At 32.7% G+C, this 20,412-nt stretch overlaps 1 protein-coding gene across 1 annotated transcript; it reads right to left on the reverse strand.

Annotated features, from left to right (window-relative positions):
- Window positions 1–5,371: 5,371 nt before the first annotated feature.
- Window positions 5,372–6,325, reverse strand: LOC100922554 (olfactory receptor 51F2-like). Its single transcript, XM_031961470.1, has one exon. The coding sequence runs from the start codon at window positions 6,323–6,325 to the stop codon at window positions 5,372–5,374; it is 954 nt and encodes a 317-aa protein (XP_031817330.1).
- Between the last annotated feature and the right edge of the window lie 14,087 nt (window positions 6,326–20,412).

A 20,412-nucleotide genomic window follows, 5' to 3' on the forward strand; every position in this document is an offset into this window, starting at 1 on the left:
AATTGACTAATCTAAATTTCCCCTCTCACTTTAAAACCTCTAATATCTGACCAGATGAAAAAGCAAATACTCAGGGCTGAATCTAAATGCTATCTCTTGATAAAGTTCCTAGCATAGGAAAGAAAAGCTGATTGGTCTGTCAGCATGAAGTAGGAATTTTTGGGGAAATCCCACTGTTTCCTTCACTTGAGTGTCTTTATAAGGAGCCCTTGGTTGCCACAGTCTTTTGAACACCAGTGCAAGCTATTCCAAAGAGAGAGCTTTGTGCATTTGTTCCCTATTAAATCTGTATCTCTTGAGAGCATTTCTCTGCTGACTCAAGAAAAAGGAAATTTTGTTTTCCTCTTTCTGAAGATAGGAATGATTGGGCAAAAAGTCAGATACTTTTTAGCTCTTTAGGACAGATTGTCCCCATCATATTCAATTTGGCGGTGGGGTGGATAATAAATACTATTTAGGGTCATAAACTTCAGAGTTCAATTGTATGTTAGAGCCCATCAATGAATCTTATCAAATTCTTCATAAGTGCTTATCCAGTCTCTGATAATTTTTCATGAAGAAGCCATTAACTTCTAAGGCAACAATTATTATTATTAAACAAACTCATTTTTTCTTCCTCCTAACTCTCTCTCTCCTACATTGGGAAGAGAAAAGAAAAATCCAACAATATATATAATTGATCAAAACACTTTTCTGCATTGACCATATCCATGAAAAATGGTCTCATTCCTCATGATTCCATTAGCTCTCTTTCAGGAATTGGATAACATGAATAACATTGGTCTTCTGGAATCAAAGTTGGTCATTACACATTGCAGATCTAGTATCTTTCAAAGTTGTGTATATTTATAAAGTTGCTATGATGTAAGTATTTTTCTGACTTTTCTCAACATACTCTCCATCATTCTATATACTCCTCAAGTTTCTCAAGAAACCGTCCTTTACATAATCTCTCCAAAACAATTAATTGTCAGTCGACAATTTGGCTGTAGTTAGTTTGAACTCATAGGAATTAGTTTTACATCCTTGCTCTGATCATTTGGCCATGGACAAATCACTTAAACTCTCTGAGCCTTAATCGTCCCCATAAATAATATCCCTTCCAAGTCTAAATTGGTGTTCTATAGAATACTATAATCTTGTTTCTAATCTTTGAAAACAATTTGTATAAAACTTATCTCATTTCCATACAACAAGTTTTCATAGAACAATAAATTAGAAAGGTTTATTTATTTTTTGAGTAATTGAGTGATGTGAAAAGTACTGTGCACCAGGAAGATTAATCTAGTATGTATATTATCATCACAATCATAACAACAGCAACAAAGTGCCTATTAATTGCAAACACTTTACTAAATGCTTTACAATATTATCTCATTCATCTTCACAATTCTTGTTGAAGATGGATTCTATTATTATCCCAATTTTACAGTTGAAGGAATTGAGGAAAATAGAGGTTAAATGAATTACCCAAGTCAATCAGGGTAAGTGAGACTACTACATTTGAACTTTCCTGAAATAGAAGAAAGATAAACTTCAGTCCAGGAAGAACCGTATGAAGGCTGTTAGAATAACCCAGATTGGTTGTGATAAAGATTTGTGCTAGGTTGCTGACAATGATAATAAAAAGAAAGGAATATATGTAAAAAATATTGGGAAGAAAGACTCAATGATGCTTCAAAGCAGGAGAAGAAATAGAGAATGGAGTAAAAATTCCAGCTCACATAACTGTCAGATTGATGGGACCCTGATAAGACTTCAAAACCAGGAGATTTATTGGATGGACATGTTAATTTTAAATATATCTAATTAAAAGTGTCAATGGGACATCTCAGTAGTGAATTCAAGTCAGCAGTTGGAAATCCATGACTGAAATTTAGAAAAGAGTTCAAAGCCTATAATGTGGATTGATGATTTATACATCAACTTCAAGAGTGTAAGAGTGAAGACTATATTATTTATTAAAATCTCTGAGAAATCTGGCGCTGGCTTATATTGCTTAAGAAGAGCCAGTTGTTAAAATTGCAGGGCAAGATTTACTCATAAATACTTAAACACTTTAAAAAATAAGAATTTTTTTATACTGTTGATTGTCTAGACTTAAGAAGGTGATATAGGAAATAAGGATTAAAATAAAGTTTATGCACTATAAAACTTTTTTTCCTTCTGTTGAGATAGATATTAAATACTTAGGTGTACCTCCCTGCTTTTCATTTTGCAAGAATTTGTGAGTGCCCTAAGGTGATAGGTTTGATTTTGAAGATATGATTCACAAACAAAATAGTTGCTAATCTCAAAAAATTATTTCCTTGCCGGAAGATATAATATGATCCCAGATGAATGAATATGGTATGTTCAAGCATAAAATATTTTACCAGGAAGGAGATGCTAAAAATAGGGGAATGAGAAGGGCCTCTTGCAGGAGGGAGCAGATGAATTGAGCATTAAAATAAGGTTCTGAGATAGATTTTTGGAGGCAAGGCATTACAAACAGAGAAAGAGTGGCAGGAGTAGAGGAGTGAGAAGTGGAGTATGGAAAAAAGAATGGGACTCTGAAGAGATACAGAGGTAGGAGAGAGATTGTACCATATGTAGGAAAAAGCAAATATGTCACTTTGGTTAGAAAGCAGAGAACATAAAAAAGGAGGAATGTAGTCAGTCTGAAAGATTAGCTCTGAAGACTTGTAAAGGACTGAAGATCAACAGAGGAGCTTCTACATAATTCCAGTCAATAAGTAGCAAACAAAGCTTCTTGAGCAGTGAAGTGACATGGTCAGATCTAGGTCTCGGAAATATCAACTTAGCAACTTTGTGGAGCATGGAATTAAGAAATGTTGTGGAATTAGAATTAAAAATTGTTTAATAATATATATCTTTCAATAGAATTCTTCCTCAATTTCGAGTTTTTCCTTGTATTATTTCCTATTTATCCACATATCATATATTTTGTATATATTTGTATATTGTTGCTCCCATTAGATTATAGAGTCTTTAAAGATGGAGACTACGTTTTTTCCTACCTTCTGTCATTCCAGTCTACTTTTACCTCACTTCCCAGTTCTGATCCCGTGATACTGGCCTGTTGGCTGTTCCATGAACAAGACATTACATTTTTTGACTCTGGGCACGTTCTTTGGCTGTTTCCCATGTCTGCAATGCTCTACTTCTTACCCTCTGTGAATTTCCCTGTATTTCTTTAAGTCTTAAAAAAAATTCCATCTTTCAATAGAATTCTTCCTCAATTACTCTTAATTCTAGTGTTTTCCTTGTATTAATTATTTACTATTTATCCACATATATATTTTGCATATATTTGTATATTGTTGCTCCCATTAGATTATAGAGTCTTTAAAGATGGAGACTACATTTTTTGTTTCTTTTCCTGTTCCTTGTACTTACATAGCACAGTGCCTGGTACACAGCAAGCTCCTAATAAATGTTTATTGATTGAGTGATTAATATGAGTAATGAGTAAGGATGATACATTTTAGGTTTCAGATCTAGGTACCTGAAAGAATTATTTGTTTTTGACAAAAATATAAAAGCTAGGATAAAGGAATAATTTAAAGGGAAAGAAAATTAAGTAAGTTTTGGATGTATTTGAGTTGCCAGAGTGATTCAGGTGTCAACATCTAATGAGACAGTTGGTGATATGAGATTAGAGTTCAGTAGAGAAATGAGTGCTGGATATATGGATTTCGAAGTAATCTACATCGAGAGGATGCTTGAGCATGTGGGAAATAAGGAGAACAATAAGAGATCCCTGAAGTTCAGCCAAGGATTGGCTATGATGATAGTTCAATAAAATAGTAGGGCAGGATCATTTTCACACAATCTTAGGAAGGAAATAAAAAAAAGGATACTCAATAGATAGGTCAAAAAGAAATAGGAATGAAAAAATACTTTCAGATTTATAAAAACTGATTATTGCTTACATTGGAAAGATCAGTTTTATTCAAGTTGTAGGAGTAGAAACAGTCTTGTATGAGGTTGACAGTTCAAAGATAGATGATAAAGTCAAGGTGACACATGTTGATTACTTTTCTTAGGAGTTTGATTTTGAATATAGAATATGTAGAATGGCAACTATAAGGCTTATCAAATATCAAGATACTTGATAAGGAAAAACTATATGGGTAACAAAATGATCAGAGAGGCTTTGATTTGATGAGTATGAAAAATTAGGGAACTCTGAATTAAGGGGGATGTTGGATTAAATAACTTCTAAAGTGCCTTTATTTCTGAGTTTTTTAAACTAGAAATTGTATGCCTTAGCAAATAAAAAAAGATTTAAATGGGAAAAATATAATTATCTACCACAGATTAGGCTTTTAAAAGTTATTTGAAGAAAATAATCTTTTCATAAGAGGGTAAATATTGGTATACATAATATTTGGTCAAATAGGTGTGTATCATGGTACTTTGTACTTAGGGATGTAACAAACAAAAGTCTTGATCATGAGTTTGCAGAATTCAAAAGTAAGCAATGATTTCAGGAGAACAATGCATTCATTGATGCATTAAAATATGTTAAATAAAAATTGAAATGATTTATTACCATTTGTACTTTACAGAGATCAGTGTGATCGTTAATGTTCTTCTGGAAAGAATATGAGATGTTTTCTTCTCAAATAAGAAGGAACTAAAAGTTCGGGGGAAAATGTTAACGACAATGCCTGGGTGAAGGGCAGGTCAGTTCTCCGAAAGCCTCTACAGCTGTGAATCATAACATCTGAAGGAGTTGCAAAGCAGCTTTACTGACACAGGTGTTACTTGTGGACTGGGAATGAAATAAATTGGAGGCAGAGGGAAAAGGAGAGAAGTTATACAACGCAACTGCCTCTCAGGAGAGAGGTCAGAGAACAGTAACTGCCTCTCAGTCTCCTTCTATAGTCTCCTTGTATCTCATCATCATCATCATCATCATCCTCTCACATGAAGAGATCCATTCTACAGGTCTGAGTTAGACCTCCAGCAGCCACTAGTAGGTAGCTCCCATATCACCAGAGGGAAAAAACTCAATTATACATTGTTTTCATATTAAATTAAGATTCAACACAAATAAATCTAGACATTATGCTGCTGCTGAAGGTAGAGATAGTTACAATTGGAGAAAATGACAAAGTATCCTATTTGTAACAACTAGAACTATCTTAAATTTGATGAGATTGCATAGAAGATGTTGCTCACTTGGGGTGGCAAAGTTCAAAAGGAGAAAAGATAATCTTCTGATTATAGATATTGCAGATTGTTCTTGAATGGGGGTTTGGCTGATTATATAATTTTAAGTTTATTTTAAATTATAAAATTATGCCATAAAAATAAAAATTTTATTGGATGATATTTTTTCTATGCCTGGAATTAGTGATGGTTAGACTCGGACTGCCTTGGGACAAAGAACTTTGAGCAAAGCTTTACGAATATCTTTAGTCTTCACACTATAAAGTATCGGGTTCATCACTGGGGGAATGAGAAGATAAATATTGGCAATGAGTGTAGGCAGGTAGGGAGGAGCTTGTTTCCCAAATCTGTGGACAAAAGACAGGCTGACCAACGGAATATAGAAAATAGCAACAGCAGTGATGTGGGAGATGCAGGTGCTGAAGACTTTCTTGCGTTCCTCTGGGGATGCAATGTTCAGGATTGAGCGGATGATCAGTATATAGGAGAGTAGGATTAATGTGGAGTCCACTCCAGCAACTAAGATTGTTGCAGTCAACCCAAATGCACTATTGATCTTGGTATCTGAACAGGAGAGTTTCATCACATCAGGATGGAAGCAATAAGAATGACGAAGCACATGACTGTGACAGAAAGAGAGGCGTTTAAGTAGCAGGATAAGAGGTATTAAGATTGCTGTTGCAACTGTGACAATTGCAATTCCAATTTGGATGATTCTGGAGTTTGTGAGGATAGTAGCATATCTCAAGGGGTTAGAGATGGCCACAAATCGATCAAAGGCCATGGCTAAGAGTACTGAAGACTCCATAATAGTGAATAAATGAATAAAGAACATCTGAGCTAGGCAAGCATTAAAACTGATTTCTCCGGCATTGAACCAGAATATTCGCAGCATAGTCACTAGTGTGGAAATGCATAAACCTAGGTCAGTGGTGGAGAGCATAGAGAGGAAATAGTACATGGGCTCATGAAGGCTTGATTCAGTGATGATGACAAACAGGATCATACCATTTCCAGAGAGGGCTGTTATGTACAGACAGCAAAAAGGGATAGAGATCCAAGTATGAGCATATTCTAGTCCAGGAACACCGGTCAGAAAGAAGGTCAAAGATGGTAGTGATGTGCTGTTAGGTAAAGCTGGCATGATGGGATGAAGATTTTTTTCCTTACAAGAGGTTAATATCCTAAAATAAAATATTTAATTCATGTTAGCTAGAATATGACCTCTTCTATCACTGACTGGTCATGGTACTTGTATAGCTCAATGAAACAGTGAACTATGTCATGCAAAGTTACTAAAAATAGACCCATCATAGTGGAGAGTTCTAACAAAAGATGATCTGAAAACACAAATAGCAAACTACTCTATTATGACAAGAAAACTCCATATGGTGTTGTGAAGAGTCAGATGTGACTAAATGACCAAGCAGCAACAACTAGAGTATAAAATCCTTCAGTTTAATGGAGTATTCCTAATTCTTTAATATTACCTTCTCTGCCTTAGAAGGTTCCATGTAGCAATTTCTCAATATTTTTTTCTTTTGAAGGACAAATGGGTGGTACTGTGGTTAGGGCACCGGGTCTGGAGTCAGGAAGATCTGAGATCAAATGTGGATTCAGATGAGCTATGTAACCCTTAGCAAGCCATTTAACCTTTATTTGCCTCAGAAATCACCTAGCACAGTACCTGGCACAGTGAAAGCACTAAAAAAATGTTAACTATTAAGCATTAATATTCAAATGAATTTTCTCTTTTTTCTTCCCTTTTCTGTGCTATTAATTTTAATAAGCTGTGCTTTTAGGGAAGGGCAGGAATTAATTTTATTCCCAGGAACCATAATCTGGTGAGACAAAGATGATGAGAAATTTACTTATTTTTATCTGGCTCCTCACTGGAGTGGGAAATATGATTTAAGAGTATATCCCGAAATATTCAATCCACTCTATCTCCTGGAATGGGGCATCTTGGGTCTAAATATTGAAATGTTAAGAAGTACATGCTTATTCTCTTGATGAACTACTTTGTATATATTTTTATTTTAATGTATATATTATGTATATTTAGACTGAATGTGTATTAATTGTCTCCCCTATCAGAATATAAGTTCCAAGGTAGCAGGAATTATTTCATTCTTTTTTACTTCTGCCCCCAGAACTTGACCCAGTGAATGAAACATTGTAGGTGTTTCAGAAATGAAAATGGATTTATTTTTATATTCTTATATTATCTCTTGTTTATAAATGGGGAAAGCAGGAGCAGGATTGACTTTGCTAAATATCAAAGACTTATTCAATATAGGGAGAATCAATTCCACAATTTTTATATCCCCTCAATACCCTCTAAAAGAAGAAAATTATTTCCTTTACTATAACATTGTCAGAAACTTCAAAGATGTTGTCTTCAAATTTGTGCCAATTATGAAATAAATCTGAAAAGATACATATGTTCAGCTAAGTAAAGAAAATAATGAAAATCATGATAATACCTGGAATTTAGATAGTACTTTATAGTTTATAACTAGGTCATTAGTTCATTAAAACAATTCTGAAAGAAAACAGTTTTTAACATCCAGATGTTACAAACAACAACACTCACATTACGTTATTTGATTGGCAAGACATCTTTGATGGCCTCATTCCTCTCCTTCTTCCTCTTTCTTCTTCCCTCTGTCTTTCTGTCCTTTTTTCCCTCCTTCCTCTAACTCCCTGTATTTATATATCTTTATTTTCCTCTCTTCATATTAATAATGTATATAGGTTTATCTTGAAATATGTACATTAATAATTGTATATGATTTATATTTTATGTATTATATATACATATTATTACTTACATGTATATATACATATTATTAGCAATATTATTTCTAGTATTCCTAACGTTTAACATGTCCCAAGAGACTATTTATTGATTATAATGCAACAAGAATTATTTTGTTTGAAATGTCTCAAACTTATCATGCAAGTGAATATCATCTTTTAAAGACATTCTCTTAATATCCATTGACATTGTTATTGATCGTCAACAAAAGAATAAAAATAATCTTCAGAGTATAGTTGTGAACTATATAAAAAAGCCAATCTTCTTATATCTTGTATATTTTAACATCTTGTCACTGCCTAAAAGATGTTCTCCAGCTTCTTCACTCACCTTATTCAACAGCTTTCATGGTATTAAAATTTTTTTTTGTTGCATGGTCTGAGAGCACATCCCAAAATGGTTAAGTAATGGCATTATCACTGAAATAAACAGATCATAAATAAAAGGATGAATAAATGATCAAATAAATAACAGTGATGATTATATTGATTTAAAAAAAAGTTTTATCAGTACCTGTCACTTCATTGTTGGAGGAAGATATTTGTGGGAATTGCTTTCACCTATTCATATTGACTCTTTGTCAATATGTTCATAAATTTATAGAGGTACCTTGAATTATAAAGAATTTAAGGAGTTTGCACATGTCTCCACAACTGATAAATGTAAGACTCAGGGATTTTTGACTCTAAGATCAGTCCCATATATCTTATTCTCCATTACTATAAAAAATAACAATCATAATTGATATTTTAAAAGTATTCTAATATTTTCATAGTCCTTCACATGGTTTATCTCATTTGATCCTCAAAGCAATGCTATTGGATAATAACTGAAAATTTATTGACTCCATTTTATAAAAGAAGAAACCCAGGGATACTAAATAATTGGGTAATTGCCTTACAACTAATAAATTAAAAGAGCCATGATTACAATTTTGTTTTTTCTGTGATTCCAAACTAAATTCCTTTTTCATTTTCTCAGGCATCCCAAAGAGGTAACTATGAAGAGCAATACTCATTTGAACAGGCACATTCTGGGACATTTGGTAAGAAAAAAAGCAAATCTATTTAATTACAGCTGCAGTTTTCAATTTTTATGGTTCCAGGAGTACTTTTCACTCTTAAAAATTATTGAGGACAACCTTAAGAATTTTTATTTGTGTGAGTTATATCTATTTATGGTATTCAAATTTAAAGTATTTTGTATCATTATGAAAATATATTTGACTTCATTGACCTTCCCTGAAAGGACCTCAGAGATTCCTAGGCATTCCTGGACCACTCTTTGAGACTTGCAGACTTAGAATCACACTATTTATATTACAGGGGATACTTTATAGAATACAGAATGAGGTAACATATTCAGTGATTTCTCTATTCCTCTAATTCTGTGATTCTGAGACTGTGGATTATTATTATTATGTGCATTATTCACTCTAAAGCAAAAGAGAAACAGATTATCTTTCTTATAGTGACCAAAGTTAAATCTCTTTTCTCCACATCCCAATCACTTTATACCAAACTACGAATCATGTGATCTTCAATAAATACTTCTTGTTTAAAATATTGTTAATTATTCCACTCTATATCTATCCCTACAGTATCAGTGACCCCTTCAATAAACCTTTAGAATAATTAAAAAATCAAATATTCTGGAAGTTAGAAGGATTCCCATTGTTTGCCTAAATCCACCACCTCTTTACATATAAATCCCCATTATAATATTCCTGATAAGACAGAATATTTAGCATGTAGTAATAAATTGGCTGAATGACTGATAAGTGACCTCCAACAGACAAATCTAAAACCCACTCTTTGTAAAGTATTCCATATCTCATTTAATAGTTCTAATTGTTAGGAGGTAGCTATGAGGAAAGAGGAAACAATGTAAATCATAATTGTAATGATCTAATGTATTATTTTTGGTAGGACCTGTGGTTTCACCAACATGTGGAGCATCTAGCAGGACATTTCCCTCTAGCAATTAAAATTCAGGAATAGAAAAGTAAATAAGCATTTTTAAGTGCCTATTACATACCAAAAACTTCATCAAGCATTTTACATGTATTATCTCATAACTTGAGATATAGTGGATATATAGCATGATATAGTGGAAAGAATACTGACCTTAATCAAAGGATTTAGATTCAAATCATACCTCTGTTGTATGTGACCATAAGTAAATTAACATCACTAGGTCTCAGTACTATAATCTGTAAAGTAAGGGGATTAGACTATACAGTTTCTGAGTTTTAAATTTTTTTCATTTTTAATTTATGGAATAAAATAAGCATTTCCATAACAGACCCTATGAATTTTTGAATTTTTTGAGAAGACAGCAATTATTTCATGAACCTTTACAATTTGAATTCAGCATCACAAAAGTAAAAATTGTAGGAATATGTAATAGGATTCAGGAACTGAGATTTTGGCTTGAGTTAGAAACTAGGTATCAGGCAAAACCAAGCATGCTGAGACTAAAATTTTCTTTATCGTTTTTGCTTTTTCTATTGGACTTTACTTGTAATAATAATAATGATAATATCTTTTACATAATTCTTACTATTTGTTATGCATACTGCTAGGCATTTCCCAAATATTACCTTATTTGATCTTTATAATAACTCTGAGAAGCAAGTATTATTTTTATTCCCATTTGACTGTTGAGGAAACTGAGGCAAAAAGATGCTTACTAACTTGCCCCACTCTGTTGCTAAAATGTCTGAGCTAGATTTGAATTGAGGTTTGTTTGTTTGTTTGTTTGTTTGTTTTACTTCTGGCCCAGAATTGTATCTACTACAAGACGTAATTTCTCCTTTCTAAATATTCACATGCAAGTTCATTTAATTCCAAATGCATCCACAGATTAGGGTATAGAGACCAGGAAAAGGATTTTATCTGTTAATGATAATATAGTCATGGAGATGAGTGACAGGAAAATTATTAAAGAACCATTCAAAATTTGATAATTTTCTGCTTAAAGGAAAATTTTTTTATCTCATTTATGTATCAATCAGTAATGGATTTATCAATACACCTTTATAATAATTGCCCTATACATTAAAGAATTACAAAATGATAGGATATTATTAGAGAAGGGACTAATTACTCACCTTTAAATTATTTGGAAAGTAGAGGAATCACTGAGAAATGGAGGACTGCTTAAAAATAAAAACATCCAGTGTCTCAATATTCACTGCCAACAATTTTTTTCTTGTATCTAACTTAAATTTCTTTTGTTGTAATTTGAGCTCATCTGAAACATTGTAGGACAAACAAATAAAAATACAGGACTGCATCTGCAAATAACTTCCTGCTTCAGAATGATCTCAAGATAAAGGAAAAAGATCTGGCCTATCCAAATAGAAAAACAGCTTGGAGGAGGAGTACTGGCTAATTAATGGAAGAGTGTTTATATGGAGCCATTATTTTTGAGGCTGTTGAAGTAGTCTACAGAGAAATCTATTCCTATGGGAGAACTGTATGAATTAGTGACATTTTAAGCCTCTCTGTCCCTGGAAATACATTCTCTGGTGACTTAATGTACAAAATTTTTTCTCCTTTTTACTTTGAATAGCTGTTGTTATGATTGACTATGGGAAGTGTGTTTAGAGGACAGATATGAGGGACAAGGAAATCATCTCAGATGTTTACTTTTCTGACATGGGAGAAGAAAAGTTATTTAGTATATGAAATGGTGGAGTCATCAGAGAGGCAAGAAAATTAAGGATTCAGGAAGAAAGGTAGTCCATGGGAGGATGATACTTGATATTCATTGGAACTTTCTCATTATTGTGGCAGTTAGAGGAAGGATATATAGACAGAGGGCACATGAAAATAAGAGGGAGAAGTGAAATGGTACAAATTATCTGCCATAAAAAAAGAGGCAAGAAAAAGCTTTTACAATTGAGAGGAAGAAAAGTAGAAGAGAGTGAGAGTGAATTTTACTCTTATCAGAATTGACTCAGAGAGAAAATAACATACATACTCAGTAAAAGTATAGAAATTTATCCTGCAGGAAAATAGGAGTGGAATGGAATATGGGAAGGGGGGAGAGTGATAAAAGAGAGGCTATATTGCTAGAAGGAGTGGTCAGTACCAAAATACTTTTGAGGAAGAACAGAGTGAAAGAGGGAAGAGAGAGAGAAAAAGAGAGAGAGAGAGAGAGCGCGCGAGAGAGAAAGAAAATGAATATATAAATGGGAGGGGAAATATAGTTAGCAATAGCAGTTATAAAAGGAATTTTGAAGCAAGTTTCTCTGATAAACTCTCATTTCTCAAACATTGAGGGAATTGAGTCCAGTTTATAAAAAATAAGAACTATTCCCCAGTTAATAAATGATCAAAAGATATGATCTGTGTCCAAAGGGCTATAAATTTATGCATATTCTTTGGCCTACCAATACCAGTACTTGGCATCAGTACCAAAAGAGATTCAAAAAATGTACAAAAATAATATTCTTAGCAACTCTATTTCAGGAGGAAAAAAGAAATTGAAGGGATGCCCATCAATTGGGGAATGGCTCAATAAACTGTTGTGTGTGTTTATGATGGAATGTTAATGTTTTATAGAAAATGATGAGCAGAATGCTCTCAGGGAAAAAAAAACTTATAATGTCCTCCATGAATTCAAACAAAGTGAAATATAATGTATACAAAATATTAACAATGTTCTGGGATGATCAGCTGTGAATGACTGCTGTTCTCAGTAGTAAAACTATCCACGACTAATCTGAAGCATTTATGATAAAAAAATCCTATCCATTCCCAGAGAAAGAAATGATTGTGTCCAAATACAGATTGAAGCATTCTCTCTTTCTCTCATTTTTTTAACTTAATTTTTCTTGAGGGTTTTTATTTTTATTTGAATGGGAGATCTATATTTGATTTTTACAACTTGACTTCCATGGAAATGTCTTGCATAACTTCACAAGTGGTTTCTCAATTGTGGATGGGAATGAGGGAGAGAACCTAAATCTCAAAAAGCTTAAAAACAAATGTAAAAAAAATTGTTTTGAATGTAACTGGGAGAAAATATTAAATAAATTTTAAAAATTCAAACAAAAAGAATAAAGGTAATCAACAGTATTAAAAGCAATAAAGAGATTAAGAGAAATACTTTCTGAGAAAATGCCATTGAGTTTTGTGTTAAAAAGAAAATAGCTCTTTATTGGCCTTAGAAAAAGTAGTTTCTCTAAATGGATTCTCATCAACTAGAGAATGGCTGATTAAGTCATAGTATATGCATTTTATGGAATATTATTATTCTATAAGAAATAATCAGCAGGATGATTACAGAGAGGCCTGGAGAAACTTATATGAATTGATGCTAAATGAAGTGAGTAGAACCAAGAGAACACTGTACATAATAACAAGATTATATGATGATCAATTGCAATGAAGTAACTCTTCTCACCAGTGAGATGATTCAGGCCAGTTCCAGTGATCTTTTGATGAAGGAGCCATTTGCATCCAGAGATACTACTGTGAGGACTGAATGTGGAGCACAACAGAATACTTTCACTTTTGTTGTTGTTGCTTGCTTTCATTTTGTTTTCTTTCTCATTTTTTTCCTTTTTAATCTGATTTTTCTTGTGCAGCATGATAATTGTGGAAATACTCACAGAAGAACTGCATGTTTAACACATATTGGATTACTTGCCTTCTAAGTGAGGGTGGGGATAAAAGAGGGAGAAAAAAACTTGGAACACAAGGTTTTGCAAAAATAAATGTTAATATTTAACATGTATTGGTCAACCTGACATCTGGGGCAGGGGGTTGGGGGAAAGAGGGGAAAAATTGGAACAAAAGGTTTGGCAATTGTCAATGCTGTAAAATTACCCATGCTATTACTTGTAAATAAAAAGCTATATATATGTATAAAAGAATGAATGTTGAAAATTTTCTATGCATATCTTTTGAAGATAAAAAGCTTTATATTAAAAAAAGAAAAAAAGTAGTTTTTAGTAATTTTGGGGAAAGAAGACAGTTTAATGAGCTGAGTTATAAATAAGTGTCAAATTTTTTTCTTTCTCGATCTTTTGCATTCATAGTTACTTTTTTCCATTTTGCTAGTATAAATGCAAATACAATATTTTACTCAATTTGTTTAAAGATGCAACTCACAACTATATTTTAAAGACCTTTAAATATCTTTTAAAAAAAGATTGATGGTGCTTATGTTCACCTTTGAATGATGTCTTTTGAGATAGTACTTTTAATTCTTTTGCTTTTGGTGAGTGTTTGATTCTAGGTTTTCTTTTGAATGGATACTCTTTTATACTTATAGGCTTTCTCTTTCCCTGTTTTTAGAAAAATTAATCATTACTGAAATCAATATTATCAAAGTGATGCTATCTCTTGAAATTTGAATTCAATTATCATCTTTCTGCAGATAATTATTACATGTATATATTTAGCCTTAACCTTTCTCTTGAATTGATATCGCAATCTCATCTCCGATCTGACATTACAAATTGCCTTTTGATTCTCTTAATTGGATATTCCTTGGGTATCCCAAATTCAACATGTACAAAACAGAACCCATGATTTTCACTCTGCCCTCCAATTCTTCCTTTTTTCTTAACTTCCTCATTGCTTTTGAATACACCACCACCCTCCAAAGACTGAAAACTTTGATATAATCCATTATTCCTTACTGGTACTCATCCCACATGTTTAATTCCTTGCCATATTGTATTGTTTCAAACTTTACAACACACACGTATATAATACATAAGTAAGTATGTATATATATTATATTTTTATTACTTTTATTATTATATATATAATTATTATATAATATATTATGTAATATATTATATAATAATTATATATATATAAATTACCTTTATTACTTTTTCTTCATTCAGACAGGAACAACACTCATTCAGGCCCTCAGAACTGTCATCTATATTACTATAACAGTCTTTCATGCAGTCTCCTAGGCTTAAATTTCTTCCCATGCTAATCCATTCTCCACTCAGCTACCAATATGCTTTTCTTAAATTCACTTAAATTTTTCTCTTATCCAAATCACTTTACAACATGTTTCCTTCATAGTTTTTTTGCTTTTCACTTTTCCCTTGCATTCTCTAATCCAGTTATACTAATATACTTCCAGTTTCTCTAATCCTGCACTACAACTCTAGCCTCCATACTGCTATAAATACTCAGAAAAAATTGGTGATATAATTTGGTTTGATTTACTTTTAAACTCCTTTGACACTTCAGTTAATTAGGCATGGTATGATAGTACATTGGCAACATTGCTGTATTTTTATGCCCACGTCAGCAAAGAAAATCATCCCTATAGAAAGCCAAACATTAGATCTGTTGATAATTGGCAATTCTCTAAGGAACAATCATATCTGTGGGGTGACTCCATCATTCAGTCCCACTTTTATATATAGGCTTGAAATTCACAATTAAAGGAGCATGTTCTTTCTAGTGGTAAATAAAAGCAGTCATTTCTTCCTTGCACATGAGCCTGGTAAGATGGAGGGATTTTGTTTGACTTTTTCCATCATGAATTTTGACACTTATGGAGATTGGTACAATTGCTCTATTATATAGGAAACAGAAATAGAGACTGTACTTACAATTTCATTAGTACTGTATATGGAAATCTCAAATGAAGAAATTCTCTACAAATAAAAGTAATATTTACCCTATATATAACTTAAAGTCTTAGAAAGTTGGTAATAATGATAAACAACTTGTGACCACAGTGACACAGGAACATTTTTCAGAAATAGCTCTTTAATGAAAGGACATGAATATCTTTCTTGGATACTCATCTAGATCTTTATCTATGACTACCCCTACGTGCTTTTTTTTTTATCACATTGGACTCTATTTTGCTTTCTTGTTGCTGTAGATATGTTTCTCTATATGGGATCTGAGTTAGCAGAGAGTAGAAACAACATTTGTTCCACAATGTTGGACTCAGGGAAAAGTATATTTACTGGTCACTGAGTATATGTCTGTGGAATTAAGTTGAATTAGGGACCATAAAAGAGGTGGGGTAGTGGGAAGGAGCATCATCACCATATAAGTAAAATAGAAGTAGAGGAAATTCAGAGACAAGGAAAGAGAATGGGAAGACCCTATCTTCAATTGTTAAGAATGTTAAGCCTCTGTAAGGTTGTTGGGTTTTTTTTAATTTAATATCTTAATTCTTCTCAAATCCAGTTCTTCTCAATGTAAATTTAAACCTTTTTGAGGAGACAAAGGAATACATGTAGTTGCCTCAACTGAAACCCTTGAAATCATTTTGCATGATTACTTACTTTAAGGAACTATTTAGGTTTAGATCACTGTGCAACATGAATAAGCGAATAGGCATGGGTAATACTAGGGGCAGCTAGGTGGGGAACTGGACAGAGTGCCAGGTCTAAAGTCAGGAAGATGATTCTCTCTGAGTTCTAATCTGGCGTCAGATACTTATTAGCCATGTAACCCTGGGCAAGTCACTTAATACTGTTTGTGTCAGTTTCCTCATTTGTAAAACGAACAGAGGAAAGGAATGTCAAACTGAGCATAAGAAAAACAATTGACCAAAAACAATATGGGTGATAGGATTAGAAATAGGGAACTAAGACAATGTTAAGATAATTTATTTCTGCATAGTTTTAGATATTGCCTTTTATGTTTGGGACATTCTCCTTTATTTCTTAGCTTTTATTGTTGACATCTATTCATTTATTCTTAAAAAATCAGTATTGCTGATACTGTTTCACGTATTTTTACCTCCTCTGCTTTCTTGTTCTTTCCTTTGTAACAAATTAAGACAATTAAGAGAAACAAAACACTCAGTGAATCATTTCACAGTATTATGCATTATGTTTTTCATCTGTGTTTCCTAATTGTTTATCCAAAGGAAGAAGATATGTTTCATCATTTGTTCTTTGGGTCCAAAATTGGTCATTATGATAACTCATTATTTGACTTCCTTTTAGTACACTTTTAAATTTATATTACAGTAGTCACTGTACTATTCTATAAACAATTTTATGATATATGGCTTTCCTATTGCTGCTTATTTCCATCTATGTAAAACTTTCTACTTTTCTTCATACTTGTTTTAGTTATGTGTCATAATATTTTATTGAATTCACATATCCAAATTTGTTGATATATTACTGAAAGGACACTGATTTTTTATCTACTTTTTTTTTTTTGGCTAGTACTTTTAAGAGTGCTTTGTCATATATAAGATTTTTCTTTCTGTCTTGGACTTCTTTGGGATATATGCTTATTCAGGTAAAACTAAAACAAAGGACATGAATTATTTAATGCCAGGTCTATTCTCCCAAAACTCAATTTCAAACTATGTGCTTTTTAACAACACTAAAAATCACCAAACTAGAAAGTACTCATCTGTCTCCTTTGTTTCTTATTCATTTTCACTCTGTCTCCATTAATTAACTCAATACATTTGGCAATGGTAAGCTAAGTGTGATGGTGCCATGCATAGAGTGCTAGGTCGAGTCGAGAAGATCTGAGTTCAAATGTAGCCTCAAATACTTGATAGCTATGTGATCCTGGGGAATTCACTTTACTCCTATGAGTCTCAGTTTCTATTTTTGTAAAATGGGGAGTCACCAGGGAAAGAAACAGCAAACAACTCTGGTATTTTTACAAAACAAACAAACAAACAAACAAACAAACAAAAAACAAACCAAAAAACAACTAATGGAGTGCCTGTGAGATCATGAAGAATTGTAGATCACCAAATGACTGAAGAACAACTACAAGAACAAAGCTAAATATAAACTCTGTGATTATCTAACAAGGAAGAAAGATGCATAGCATAATCCCAACCCCCCAGGATTTTACAATCCACTGCTGTTGCTTAGTCATTTCAGTTGTGTTGGATTCTTTGTGATTCCATTTGAGGATTTTTTTTTTTTTGGCAAAGGTACTAGAACAGTTTGCCATTTCCCTCTCCAGCTCATTTTTTATGAATGAGGAAACTGAGGCAAATAGGGAAAAATTACTTTCCCAGAATCACACAGCTAATAAGTATTTCAAGCCAGATTTGAACTCAGGAAGATGAGCATTTTTGACTCTATAGACATGAGATTCTGCCCACTGTATATACTACCTACCTGCCACCACCATAATTTAAGAAAATGATAAAGCACTATGACATTATAGAAGAGCAAGAAAACACATCAGAAATATTAGATAAATCTTCCTAGAAATAATAACATTTCATCTATTCAAAAGAATAGATTGGATTCTGAAAGGCACATTAGAAAAAGTCATTAGAGGAGAAATGGATTGGATAGGGAAAGGCATGAAAGCAGAAAAGTATATTACATATTTAGAAGATAAAAACCAATCCTCTTAAACCAGTGCCAATGATATGTATTGAGAAATGGGAACTCTTAAGGTGATTTAAGAAATTGGAAAGTTTTTAATGCAACAAAAGAAAGTAGAATTTTATTCAGTATATAGTAAGGAATCGCTCTTGTTTTCAGAATATAGAATGAGATGATTAGAGACTTCAAAATTTTTTTGTGTTCCTTCTGTTCTTCCAATGTAATGTCCTTTCCTTGATCCACATATGTAAGAGAAAGCAGAACAGTTTCAGGGTATTGTGGTACAGGTGATAATTCAGAGTCTCAACAAAAATATTTGGGAGCTATTAACTTCTCTTTCAGAAAAAAGGGCCTTCATCAAAATCACTATTATTTCTATTTCTTCACCATCCATGCACATTGTATTCCATTGAAATTTGCTTTTCATTTCCCACCAATCCAAAACTTCTCTCTCAAAGGATATCACTAATGCTCAATTATAAAATCCATTTGCATTTTGAGGATTTTGATTCTGTGAAACATTTCAATCAACAAATATTTATTAAGCAAAGACAAACATACAAACCACCTGTGGATAAATGGGAGAAATAAATGATGTCGTGCTCAGCTTCAAAGAATTTATGTTCTCCTCAGGTGGTGTCAGTGAGAAAATGAATAATTTTGCACAATGCTGAGAGTCCACTTATAAAGGAGATATCTGGGAATGTTTTGTACTTTAAAAGAAGATAAAAAGTCACAGAGGTAAGATTATAGAACATTCCAACGACAAAAGACAATTTGTACAGTTGCAGGAAAGTTGATGTGGGCCTGTTGAGTTTAGCAAAGAGTTATTAACCAAAAAAAGTTGGGATATAGAATACATGAAGGAGAGTATTGTGGAATCATATCAGAAGATCAATCATGGAGATATTTTCATACAAATTTGGTAGGTGATATCTTTTCCTGGGAGAAATAGGAAGGAATTCGGAGGTTTTTGAAGTCATTTGCATTGAAAAAAGACTGAAGATAAGAATACTACTTAGGTTATTAAAATAGTTAAGGTGATAGAAATAAGTGTAAAATAAAATAAGCATGAATAGAAAAAAGGAAACAGGTAGTAAAGGGTACATGAAAAGATTTTCAGAATTTGGGAAAATAAATGGATGTGAAATGTAAGGGAGAGGGAAAATTTAAGGATGAAACCTGCTTTATGAACTTCAATGGCTAGGAGGACAAGATAAACACGAAAATTTATGGAGAACTGATAGCTTGGGAAAAGAAGTAGAAAGCAATGAAGTAATTGATCTTGAGATACTATTAAGAGTACCCAAATATAATTATCCAGTTGCCATCAACTAGCATGGGGTGCAGGGAGGGACAGTGAAGAAAAACAAGTAGATTAAGAAAAAGCTTAGCCTAGGTGAGTCAAATGCAATACTAGACTTTACTACTTTATTCAAGCAAATAAGACCCATATATCACAGAGAAAACTTGTTCTTTCAATTGGGAAAAGCAATTGTGCAAGGATAGCATATTATCTTGTTGATATTTCATATAATTATTTTGATTGGGTGCTGTACTTTCCCAATATTGGCAGTTACTTTGTATACACCTGTTCTTCTGAACTTTGGTTATTATTATGTGCTATGTATCTGGGAGAGTGTCCAAGGATTTATGTCTGTGGGAAAAGATGTTGCACCTTCCTTATATCCAACATGAGCTCAAGGATCCACAGAGATGGATCTCCACATGCAGTAAGTATTACATAGGATTTAGATTACTTAGGATTTTGATTAGTGTGGCAGAACTAGAGTTCAGGTGGAGTATCAAGGTGACATATGAATATTTGAAAGCCAACTGGAAGAAGATAATTAAATCCACTCTTCCTAAGATGTCATCCTTTAATAGGACACCTTTAAAAATGAATATTCTCTTATTCTTCCAAACACTTTGAAGTAGAGTGGAGATTTCAATGATATCGTCATCATGTCTCTTATCTTTTAGTTTTGTACTTTATTTTTAGATAAATTCATTTTCTCTCTTATCTTTAATTTTAATATCTCTATCTGAAACCTTGAATTGCTTTCTGAAAGATAGATTGTGT

Source organism: Sarcophilus harrisii, chromosome 3, assembly GCF_902635505.1.
Source record: "Sarcophilus harrisii chromosome 3, mSarHar1.11, whole genome shotgun sequence".
NCBI classification, from domain to species: Eukaryota; Metazoa; Chordata; class Mammalia; order Dasyuromorphia; family Dasyuridae; genus Sarcophilus; species Sarcophilus harrisii.

What these genes read in the sequence shown, in the direction of transcription:
- LOC100922554 (XM_031961470.1), bottom strand. Translation starts at nt 6,325, where the DNA reads ATGCCAGCTTTACCTAACAGCACATCACTACCATCTTTGACCTTCTTT.